Below are 12893 nucleotides of genomic sequence, written 5' to 3'. Positions count from 1 at the left end.
CACAGCACAGAGACCGCCCTCCTCAAGATCACTAATGACCTCCTTCTCGCTGCTGACTCCGGACAAATCAGTATTCTCATCCTCCTCGACCTCTCTGCGGCCTTTGACACCGTTTCTCATACAGTCCTCCTGAAATGCCTCTCCGACAACCTTGGCATCACTGGCACAGCTCTGTCATGGTTTCAGTCCTATCTCTCAACCAGGTCTCAGTTTGTCATCATCAGCGGCTCATCCTCCCCCCCTGCCCCAGTCAACCATGGTGTCCCCCAAGGCTCCGTACTTGGTCCCCTACTTTTCACCATTTACATGCTCCCCCTTGGCCAGATCATACGTCACTTCGGTCTCAATTTCCACTGCTACGCTGATGACACTCAGCTCTATCTCAGCACCTCACCATCTGCCCAGCTCCCTCCACAGTCTCTGGTCAATTGTCTCCATGCCATAAAAACCTGGATGACAGCAAATCTACTCAAACTCAACAGTAAGAAGACTGAGCTCATGGTTGTGGCCCCCAAGGCACTGCTCCGGAAGGTTGGGGATCTCCTCCTCCACATTGACGGCTGTTCCATCTCCCCGTCTCCCGAAGTCCGTAACCTGGGTGTCATCCTTGACTCCACTCTCTCATTTCAGTCACATATCAAATCCGTTACCAAGTCTGCCTTCTATCACCTCAGGAACATCTCCCGTGTACGACCATCACTCTCCGATTCCGTGGCCGAGACCCTCATCCATGCATTCGTCTCCTCCCGGTTGGACTACTGCAAAGGAGTCCTGTTCGGGGTTCCCAGTAAAGCCCTGGACAGGCTCCAGTATGTGCAGAACTCGGCTGCCAGGGTGCTCACTCACACCAAGCCCTGGCAGCACATCACCCCCACCCTCATCCACCTCCACTGGCTCCCAGTCAAGCACCGTATCACGTATAAACTCCTTCTTCTGACCTACAAATCCCTCCATGCCCTCGCCCCCCAATACCTGTCTGACCTTCTCCGCCACCACACTCCATCCCGGAAGCTACAATTGTCTGGACAGGATCTCCTCTCTACCCCCTGCACCAGGTTGCAGACTTTCGTTGACAGAGCTTTCAGTGTAGCATCCCCCACCCACTGGAACTCTCTCCCCCCCGAAATCCGCAGCGCCCCAACCCTGGACACTTTATAAAAAGCCCTCAAAACGCACCTTTTCACCAAGGCTTTCCCCACTATATAGTTAGTTTGATAGGTTTATTTTTCCGCTACTTGCCCCCCCCCCCCCCCCCCCCAACCTGTCTGCCTCTTTTCCCCTACTCCCCCCCCTACCCGACTTGTAAAGCGACCTTGGGTTTCGTGAAAGGCGCTATATAAATATTATGTATTATATTATATTATTAAACCTCTAATGTATTCATTTGAACATCATAGACTCAGCTATTAGTTGACTAATCGTTGCCGCCTAAACGTCCCCAGGGATAAGACTCCAATCAGAAAGTTGAATTATACCGTTTTTATCTTCATCCACACCTGAGCCAGCTCCATTTGCTTAATGAAGACAATGTGCAATGTGCTTGAAAGCTCTCATGCTGGTAAGCTTCCCTTTGTTCTTAAATTCTCTTCATCATACAAATGGTAAAAGAATACCGGCCTCTTTCTTCACCTTAATTCTGTGATATCGAGTTAGCAGTGGAGTGGAAACAGGAACTGAGGGAAGAAAAGGGGAGAAAATGTTGTCCATTTATGTAGAAGTGAAGCTGTTAAATAATTGAATATATTAGTAGTCGATTTTATTTATACATATCTACTGAATCGAGTCCAGAAACCAGTTTTTCATTTTCAATTGTTATTTTTATCGAGAGACAAAGGATAAAACGTCATGTGAAAGAAAATAAGTCATGTTTACTTCTGACTAATCTGTTAAAGAACAGTCATGCTCTTCAGTGAGTTGATTGAACACAGTGTCCGTGTGTGTCCTCTCCAGTGGCCTCCTGGAGATTTCACCATAGGGTGCAATTGGATCACACTAGCCCACCCTGCCTTATCTATGGAGGAGGCAGATAAGAGCGGAGAGGATCCAGGCTGCCAGGCCAGCACGGATAAAGAGGCTCAGGTTGAAAGTGGGCCATAGTGTGATAGCAGAACACTCAGCCAGCAGGATAGTTGTGTGTGTGTGTGTGTGTGTGTGTGTGTGTGTGTGTGTGTGTGTGTGTGTGTGTGTGTGTGTGTGTGTGTGTGTGTGTGTGTGTGTGTGTGTGCGCGTGTGTGTGTGTGTGTGTGTGTGTGTGTGTGTGTGTGTGTGTGTGTGTGTGTGTGTGTGTGTGTGTGTGTGTGTGTGTGTGTGTGTGTGTGTGTGTGTGTGTGTGTGTGTGTGTGTGTGTGTGTGAACTGAAACATGAGAGCAACGTCTGCTCCATGGACAGGAGTTGTATTTGCCTCGGTTTGAAAGAGCCTCAAAACAATCATTTCCATGTCCTCCCTTTGCTTCTGGTCCTTAACTTATTTTATGAAAATATGTGTTTCTTACCTTTTTTCAGTCATCCTATTTTCAGCCATGCTAGACGTTTAGCTTGGTCTGCTCGTCTGTGTTCAGACATTAATTGTTCGAAGGACGAATTTCCCTCTGTGATACACATCTTCTACTTTTTTCTTTTGCTCTAATAATGAGTGTACGATTTGGTTATAATTCTCTGCACCTGATTCCTGCTTCTTTGTTCAAAGTTTGGACTGTGATCCTTGACCACACCAAAAGAGATAAATATACACTAACAAATGTTATTTGAAAACCTTTACCATTTAAGAAAAGTGTGAACGTGCCTTCTTATATTTGGATATCATTCTCATTAGTCCATACTCCACTGTTTTAGTTAGTTCATGGAGTCATTGTGGAGTTGTAATATAAATCAATACTTAGCATGTCACATGCTCTTTTAATTTCAGAAAGAAAAGCCAGGGGGGGTTATGCTGTTTAATGTCAATCCAGTGCAGGCATCATTGTCTAAAAACAATTATTTATTTGTGTTGTCAGAGTAACATGTGACCTTATTGGGTCACTGTAAGGTGTTCAGATTGCTTTGTGATTCTTGTGTCTGCTGCCTTAAGTATAGAGTGGAAAGTGTGTATTGAGTGGCCACCTACTAAATCCAAGCCGCCATTTCCAGAGAGCTGCGGTTAAGTGTGTCCTCCTAATGTCCTTCTTCTTCTTTCTCTGTTCTCTCTCTTCCTCTTTATCTCTCTTGGTTTATCACTTTGTCATTACCACATTTATTCCCTCTCCAATTTATTGCTCATTCTTGCCTCGTCACCTCCTATTCTCCTTTCACTCACCCATGCAGCATAAACGCCACGTCCAGACTACGACCAAGTATGTGGAGTTGATCATTGTCGCTGACAACAGAGAGGTAAGCAGAGGTCAAAAGTTCCTGCACTATTCACCGTTTCCAGCCATATCCTCAGCTAAAAAGCTCAGAGGTCACCTACTTAGCTGACCCTCATTCCCCTCGAGACGTAGATAAGATGACTCCAACCTTTACATTGTTTCGCCTTTAGTGTGTCAACTTACTCATATGCTTGCCTGTCCTTCTCCCTTACACATAATTTGACCACATGACTCATAAATGAACCATTCCATTATTATCTAAAATCTCAGCCTTAAGATCAAGGGCAAAGAGAAGAAAGTGTAGGTCAATGTCACAAGCTTCAGAGCCACAGAAAGTGAATGAATGCTGGATAAAAGACAAGGTGGTTGAGGTTATCTCTTAATCCAAAGCTCCACTCAGGAGCTCTTTGATGATAGCAACTGCAGTGGAATCAACACGACACTGTGAAGACATTTCCAAAGCTAGTGAAGTGCTGATATACGATGCAGTATTGATATACTTCCCAAATAATGTCTTTGATGGAAATAAACATTCAAGAGGGCGGATCACCTCCCTTTCCCCTTGCTTTACTCTGTCTGTTTGTGTTGTTCAGTTTCAGAAGCAAGGCAAGGACATGGAGAAGGTCAAGCAGCGGCTGGCTGAGATCGCAAATTACGTGGACAAGGTAACAATCAAATCAACACAGGGGATGTGGTGTAAGCGTCTGATTTATTAGAGGTCACATCAAGCCTGCTGAGAATTAACCGACCTGCGAGCAGAGGCTGATTGGATTATGAATGGACGATCAATTCCATAACTCGGCTGAGAAATGTTGTGAAGAGGCCGCTGTAATAATACGTTCCGTGGGTGGAGGTTTAAAACAGAAGAGAAACATGATTCGTTCATACGGAAAGTTATACGTAGATTAATGGATAAGGATTTGTTCAGAGCCTCTCATCATTTTTAAGCAAATTCTGTATAGCATTTTTGTTTAAATAAGTAATGTACAGTGAAGAGAATAACATACATGTTATGAGAGGCAGATCATAAGCCCTTAACCTAAAAATATGTCTCTCTCTCCCTCTCTACCTCCCCCCTCTCTCCTCAACATTCAGTTCTACAGGGCTCTGAATATCCGCGTGGCCCTGGTGGGCCTGGAAGTATGGAGTGATGTAGACAAATGCCCCATAACCCAGGACCCCTTCACCACCTTGCATGAGTTCCTAGACTGGAGGAAGGTCAAGCTGCTCCCTAAGAAGCCTCATGACAACGCCCAGCTGATCAGGTAGATCTGCAGTTGTAGCGTACAACTTGATAGTTGCGTTCTAAAAGTCACTATTTGAAATAGATTATACTATTTCCAAATTATTGAGAGCAAATAATGCAATTGTTTTGGATCGGTCTTTGGGTTTCATTAACTTGAAGCTAAATTGACTGTGATGTTTTGTAATATTAACTTGTGTTGTGTCTGTTCTTTTGAGCTACCCTCAAAGGTGCCCTGCAGTGTGGATGGAACATAGACACCACACAGTTTTGTTGAAAGGAAAATAAATCTGATTTCCTACCTCATAAAACAATTGCCAAAATATTTCTAAACCAGTCCTATCCAATCCAGGCTTCATAAGATGCTTACAAAATAAAAAATAAAATGTTTTCTATTGTTAAAATGACATTGTGTGGTAAAGATGTAGATACAAATATAGACAAAACTTTTTATTTAGTTTGTCTGTCTTTCTTTCTGTTGGTTGGTCTGCTTGCCACTTCGCTAGAACGTTACGCTGAAATGTGTTAGCTTTACCCCAAAGCAACCCTTACGGATATTTGGCGTGCAGGCCTAATCAGTAGCCAATGAAACGATTCCAAACCATGCTAGTCATGAAAAAACCCACTACTACTCAACATTTGCATAACAGCCCTTAAACATTGCTCTATAGTTCACAGCATTAGAAGTCAAAGACCCTCCAGAGGGCATTTACCTTGACAGTTGAAGTATCAAAGATCTGATGACCTTCGTTGTCTTCCCCTTAGTGGGGTCTATTTCCAGGGCACCACCATTGGTATGGCACCCATCATGAGTATGTGCACAGCAGAGCAGTCGGGGGGGATCGTCATGGTACGTACACCTATGCTCTACTGAATGTACTAACTAATTTTCCATCCTGAAGCAATAGGAGTACAAAATAAATATTTGGTGTGTTTCTGACTTCCAGAAAGTAGACCAGACTTATTTTATCATTTCCCTCCCCCTGCCCTCTGCTCTTCGCCTGGTTCTCCCCCCTCCCTCCTTTCTGACATAATACTCTCATATTTCTCCCCTGAGTCTCTTGTGTAAGGGTTGAGCTAAGGATTCCAGAGTTGATATTAACTTGTATTAACAGGGCACACACATCATTGTGACCTTTCTTCCGAGGAAGGCTAAGTTAGTATGCATAGCACCCTCCACTTAGCGCTGATAAATCAAAGCGCGTATCGATTACACGAGTGGAAACCATTGCTTCTTAATGAGGTGCAACAAATTAGTGAATTTAAGGGTACTGCATATCCCCGAATGAAAACTTAGGTGCATGCTGTAAATGATCGCCTATTAAAGAACTACAACCCTATGTGCCCATGTCATGTTGTATTAGTGCAAGTCATGCCATTATTTTATACTCCCATGTGTGAGTGGCTGTTTGTCTGGCTGGCTGGTGGTAAGCTTCACAGCAAGTCCCCAGATGGTTCTTCACTCTTGTCCTTGCAGATGGTAAAGTGGGGACTTAGTCATTATGATAGAGCTCTACATACCACATATATCAGATAAGGGACATAAAGAATTAGTCTCCAACCGCAGACTCTTCCGTGGGCAAACTACAACCCTGTTGTCTCAGTTGTCTCGCTAACTTAAAAAGAACTCATTAGCCAACTTCCCCTATGGGTCTCCTTGTTATTTTTCTAAGCAGTTACATGTTAAACATCCATTCAGGAACCATCTGGAATATCCATTTACCAGCCCCAAATGTTACATTCATTTCTGAGGTGTGGCGAAACAGAACGCAGACAGTGGCATGTAGTGCCCTCTTGAGCACCCAAGCCTCATCAGTCAGCAAAGGTGTTTTGGAAACTGAACTAGAGGGTTTTCTTTTCATGGATTTTTGGCTATGCAGTTGAAACTCGGAGAGTACTGACAGCTGATGACCGTTACTGTCAAAAGCCCCCAGCAGAGCATTTCATCAGACTGTACAGCTCTACTGAATAATGCACAATGACTGAAGACTCCAGAGACAAGGTGCTCTGATGCACAGTGCTGCATGCATGAGGAGCTGATAGCGGATGGCGCTACATTATTTATCCGGCCTCTTCATGTGTTCATGTTTTACACACCTTTCAGGAACTCTCGGGACCTCCACCAACACAGCTTTCACAGTGACAACTTCATCTTCCCAGTGCATCCTCTAGCACTGTGGGTTTTTTCAATTCTCTGTTATCTTTGCTGGCTGTGTGATTTTTAAGCTGTCCTCAAGCAGAGTTTTTCTTTTAACTTTTTGCTAGTTTTGTGTGGATGAAGCTGCACATCTGGCTTGGTCAAAGTTTGCAGAGCAAGCTGAACGTGACAGCCCGCAGTCTGACGTTGTATTCCTCATTTCAGTACCACAACGTCGAGCAGAGAAAATGCTCTGATAAGCACAGATCCAACAGCGTTGTTTTTTTTATCTTGGCACTTTGCAATTACACTCACTTGTTTTGAGACATGTTTTTCCAGTAGGTCCTGGGGGGTAAAAGTCATTTGGCTGCCATTACTTTTTTGTTATTTGTTACTTTCCTCTTAGAATGTAATCAGGGAGGTCTGTTTTAATAAGCTATTGTTAGCTACAGAGCAGTTACTGATCACATTTCATTAAAAGACATTGCTTGTATCATGTCCAGTCTATAACTATACTTGATAAATCTGACTCGTAAATTGAAGAGATTACAATTATTAAGAAGCAATGTCTTGTTATGTTTCTGCATGATTGATATTTGTCTTTTGTAGGACCATTCAGACAACCCCCTGGGCGCTGCAGTCACTCTGGCCCACGAGCTTGGACACAACTTTGGAATGAACCATGACACCCCGGAGAGGGGGTGTGGCTGCAGGGTGACCGTGGACCGTGGAGGATGCATCATGACTCCCTCCACCGGGTGAGTCACAGCTTCCACCTTAACAATTAAGAGTCAATCGATCTTCAGGATTGCTGACTTCTTACTCTCTTCTGCAATATCCTAGATTGCGGGAGTATTATTTCAGCTAGTTGGACTTTATCAGCCTAAGGACATATGCTATCATTCACTGCTTCAGTGCACTCCAGTGGGGCCGCTTTTGGTTAGGCTTTAAAAATGACGTCTTACTCCAAAACCATCTGAAATGCATCAATCGTAATGTCAAGCCATCATTAAGTTTGCATTAATCCAGTCCCTTATTGAGACGAGTGTGGCTCAAAAGAGTCCAGATTGTGATCATATGTAAACATTATTCCACATGCTCTCTATTTGTAATTTATTGTCTATAGAGAGGTAAGCAAATAATGCTGTTGAACTGCTGGACCATTTTGGTTTATGACAAATTCAACAGCTGTGCTAATGCCCTAAGGCAATATGACTCATGCTGATGGGAAGCCAATGGTTCAGTCGCAGTGCATGGACAAAGCAATACAATTTAACTTACTCTGACACAATTTAGCTGACCTCCAATAAACAAAGTAAGATGTGCAGAAAGGCATCTGCTGTCTAATACCACCCTTCCCTGCATGAACGAGCACATTTCTTAATTTGCAAAAGTTGTGGATAGCACTTGGTATTTTTTTAGTGCCACCTCCTTCATGGGACTTCATGCACACGCGTGCAATTTCTAAATAGCAAAGCCATGGTCATTTGGGATTTAATTGTTTCATTCACTCACAACACTCCACAAAACCATGATGGCACCTCACAAAACTATGATGTACAGACTCTCTTGTTTTGATACTGTTGTGTAATAGAAGCTTCGAATGAAGAACCAAGCTAATCTTGTCCAAACTGAACGTGTTTGAAACGGGAAAATGCACTCATATTCATTTCTATATCATAATGGGAAAGAGTAAGAGCAGGACACATACTTGCACTTTAAAATAAAAGCATTTCCTGTGAAACATTTTACCCTTAACTTCTATCAAGAAGCAAATAAAAAAATGTTTTTACTGCCTTAAATAAAATAAGTGAGAACAGATACCAACAGGGATTTACGTTAAGCAGAGCCATACCATTTACTTTAGTAAAAAAATAGCATATATTTGTTAATTATGGATGATTATAACTTACATCTTGTCAGACCGAGCAGTGGGATAGGGATTTGTTAGGCGTTAACATTGGGTCAGTTCAAGCCGAAGGTCTTGTGGTCTGTAGGAAACACAGATTGGTGTTTATGTTGGAAACATCCCTTTTGTATTTGGTTTGGTTTGAAAAACAGGGTACACTATTCTTGAATATAGACTCATAAAGCGACACAGCAGTAAAATGTAGAATTATTATTAGCTCAAATGATGAGGGTATCCTTGGTCAAGGACTTTATCCTAAAATTGGCAACAACATGAACTAGTAAAAAAAGCTAGAAATACTGGCCCTCTCCTTTTCCACTTTATCCACAGCAAGTTAGAGAGTGATTCTATTCTTTGAAATACATTCATCTTTAATGGTGGATAATCTCTCTGCAGCTCCAAATAAATAGTTACAGACTGTCTATTATACATGTTGTATGTAGGGAAAGCCTACACATTTCCCTTAAAATATCTCATTCTGAAGTCATACGTAGCTATGACGAAATTCTCTAAATGTGAAAGAATCTAATTTCTACCAAACATAGACTGGTAAGAAATGTGCATGAATATTTAGTTTTTTGTTCTGCTCTCCATGGAGAGAGTGCTTTTTATCTGACAAAAGAAAGAAATGATCTCGCCATTGGTTTTAAAGTAATCCCCTGAACATCTCCTTATCCGTCCATATTGCTGCTCTGTGATTTAATCCAGGATTAAGGAAGCAATACATTTAAATAAGGATGTTAAAGAACTCAATTGCCTCATTCTGCTTCCTCAGTTAATTCCAGGTCAGGACTATACACTCTCTGCCTGTAGCTTTCACTACATCTCCCATGAGTCCAACTCAATCCCCTCCTAGTTCAATGCTTTAAAACCCAATGTGGCCACACACACACACACACACACACACACACACACACACACACACACACACACACACACACACACACACACACACACACACACACACACACACACACACACACACACACACACACACACACACACACACACACACACAGGCTCTGCTGCAGTCACCTGAAAGTTGTTCATCACCCATCAGCTACAGTTATTTGTTCATAGCATTGACTGCCATGTGTTCCTTGGCAGGCAACCAGCTCGTTCAAAGCGCAATGTGATTATACAAAATGCCTCTTCACAAGGCCAAGAGTTGGATGAGTTGGTACAAAAGGCCCGTCGATAACCAGCCCCTGCATTCAATAATAGAAAGTACTGGCATAACTCGCCTACACTTACTCAGCAAGGAGTACCTTGAGTTTTTTAGTTTTGATTGATCTTTCATTTTAATCAACTAGAGCACAAGAGTGTCTTCATCAGTGCATTGTTAAGAAAGACACCCATCAAGCTCTGCTGGCCTCGCTGCTGGAGATAATAGGATCCAGTTCATGGTGGTGGGGGGGCAGTGAAACTTTAACTGTCCCAGAGCCAGCTACACATCTGCACAGAGCACTGCTTGTTTCCTGCTCACATTGGTCACGGACAATTGTCGCTTCCTCCTTTCCTATCCACCCCCCCCCCATTAGATAAATGAGAACAGGCTGGAGTCTTATCCTTTGAGTACATAACTTAAAGGAACACACATCAACTGAGCTGCTGCAGGGTAATCCATTGAAAGAAGGACATACATAAGTGCACAGTACTCAGAAAGGTCCTTCTCTCTTAAATACTAAAACAGGAACTCCACAGGGCTCTATGTTTGGTCCACTATTGGTTCATCTTTAGCTTTCAATTACAAGGTGTGGTTATTGGAGTGCCTTTTAATACAGGTTGGTTACAGCACATGCCACGTTATTGCCAAGTCCTTAGTGCCGCCCCCCCCCCCCCCCCTTTCTAGCCTATGACTCTAAAAACAACATTAGTGCCTGTTTTACGGTATTTAGAGAAGATGGATATGTGAGCAGTCAGAAGGGAGCCTATCTAAAAACAATGACACTTATATATTCATTTTCTTCCTTTCAGTGTACAAATTGCATTCTGATTTAAATTTAAAATATTTATTTTGTAAAAGCACTTATCCGTGCTATGGAGCTGCATTGCAAGATGTTGATGGACAGATAGATATCAAGATGCATTATTAAGACAGGGTTCACACACTCATGGGTTGAAGACCTTAGTAAGATTTTGAATGCTGGGCATGAACACCATCAGACAGAGATTGATATATTTCCCTTATTATAAAATAATCAAGAATCAAAATCACAGAAACTGAACCAAGGTCCAAGGCATGTCTTGGAAATGTGACCTGTGCCCCTCTCAAGAACAGGAACTCTCTTCTCTGCCTTGTTTAATTGTGTCCATAGGGAAATCAATGTGAAAAGGCTCTTCGGTATCTACAACATAGGCCAGACTCCTAGGCACCAAAGGCCACAACAGATCATATCACCTAATGTCATCAGCAAAGCTCCAGCTCTTCATGCTCAAAGGAGGCTGTAAAATTAATAATAAATGTGTAGTCAAGGAACTATGGTTTTGAATTACTTAAGCAACTATTAAGTATTTGTCATGCTTACAGTTGTCACAGTCAGGTTTGAATTAACGTGCGTTCACATTTGTGCTGGAAGATCAAGGTCCACCAAAGCAAAATAAAACCGTCATAACAGTACAAAAACGATCAGTGTTTTTTTCAACTTTGCCTCATGATTATTGTAATTGGTGATAAAATAGGTCTGAATGTATGTTCATATTGAGCACTAAAATCCTATATAAACAAGACTTTCAACATTTAAAAAAAAAGTGTTATTTTTCTCATCACTGTAGGCACACTACCATTACACTTGATTTAGAAGAGCAACCGTTTCATCTTACATTTTTGCTTCATTTCAGCTTTGATTTTATTTTTTTATTTTTATCCTGAAGCTCTAAAAGCATTTGGATAAGATCATTCAATCTCCTCCTGGAGCACCACTGTGTTCTTTTTAACCAAATATCTCTCAGAGGGGCATGAGGAGTGGCTCCTTATTTTTCAGCTAAAGTAACAGACTGAGAATCAGCACTTTGGAAACAGGGCTGAAACAGAGGGGATTATGACATGCTAACATGCATGATCTGCCAAACACTTCAGAGACATGTTTTGTATATATCTGAGACCTACAATAGGGGACCTTTAAATGGCACACTTGCTTTACAGGATCTCTGTTGAAAAAGTCTTTAATTCATTATTTTAGTTTTTAAATTACATTGATTATAAATTGCAAGAGTCAATTTAATCAATTTATTGTGTCTTCATATACAGATTTGTGTCTTTGTACTGTCTTACTTTACTTCTCTACCCTAATGTAGGTCATTTTTTCATCTGTCCCCTTGTCGAAGCTGCTGAATTGTTAGATGTTTGAAAGCCTTTGGCACTGTAGTATTATTACAGTGTGTGGTAGATCAAGGGGGGGCTGTAATATATCTGGGAATGATTCCTTATCAGCAGACCTCCCACAGGTCTGTTAAAGCCTTGTCTGGTAACTGACCGTTGCTAAGATCCTGTGATTGCATGGTACACTCCATCAACCATCAACTGAAGCCTAGCAACCAACTGTCAAAAACTGAAGTTAGGTTAGAGAAGACAAGAGAAGAAAAACACAAAGAACAGAGAAAAATGTACCCAATAATGGAATTGGCGGTGGATAACAATGCAACAGTGTGGGACAGAACAAAGAGCACACAAAGAGAATAGACGGAGGTGAACAAGACTCTTCCTTCCTGAAGCCCAAACTGCATTTGAACCAGCCGGAAGGTCACACTGGGTCTTTCCTCTTGCGGTGGTGGCGTAGACTCCTATGGGACGAGTTGTTGTCTAAAGGGTCTTTAGTCTGCTATGAGCTCCAGATGTGCCCACCGTGATTTGCCCTGGCACTGCTTTTCCTCCCCTGGGGGCCCGCAGCTGCTTAATGCCATCCAATGTAATTCACTGATGCCTCTTCCTTTCCACAGCCATTATTCCTCCACCCACCCCCACACCGTCGCAGGATAGACCAATTATTTCTGTATTGCGTCTCATAAAGAACAGCTGTATCCTGAGCTCATGCATCTCAGAGATGTGAGCTGTGATGTGAGTGTTTGTCATGGCTTGCATTGGCTGGTAACTGAAGAACAGGGCTGAGTTCATGGAAATTGAATGAATTCAGCAAAACAGGGTGTGCAACCAGAGCAGGCAATTTTGGTTCGGGCTTAGGGGGCAAGGAAGAAATCAACAACAGCACTTACTAAGGAAGTGCTCTGCCAGCCTTGACAGCTGTTCATCATAGCAAGGT

The 12893-nt window shown here is 42.5% G+C and overlaps 1 protein-coding gene across 1 annotated transcript in view; it reads left to right on the top strand.

Annotated features, from left to right (window-relative positions):
• The window catches only part of adam12a (ADAM metallopeptidase domain 12a), a 71948-nt gene that overhangs the window by 42336 nt on the left and 16719 nt on the right, over positions 1 to 12893 (top strand). The window contains exons 7-11 of the mRNA XM_079657909.1: positions 3302 to 3367; positions 3939 to 4010; positions 4441 to 4610; positions 5354 to 5438; positions 7335 to 7483. Coding sequence (XP_079514035.1) covers positions 3302 to 3367; positions 3939 to 4010; positions 4441 to 4610; positions 5354 to 5438; positions 7335 to 7483 — 542 coding nt within the window. The remainder of the gene's footprint in view (positions 1 to 3301; positions 3368 to 3938; positions 4011 to 4440; positions 4611 to 5353; positions 5439 to 7334; positions 7484 to 12893) is intronic.

This window comes from Notothenia rossii (genome assembly GCF_949606895.1).
Source record: "Notothenia rossii genome assembly, chromosome: 11".
Taxonomy (NCBI): Eukaryota; Metazoa; Chordata; class Actinopteri; order Perciformes; family Nototheniidae; genus Notothenia; species Notothenia rossii.
Note: the sequence above shows the minus strand (reverse complement) of the source record. Positions and strands in the feature narration are given on the sequence as shown.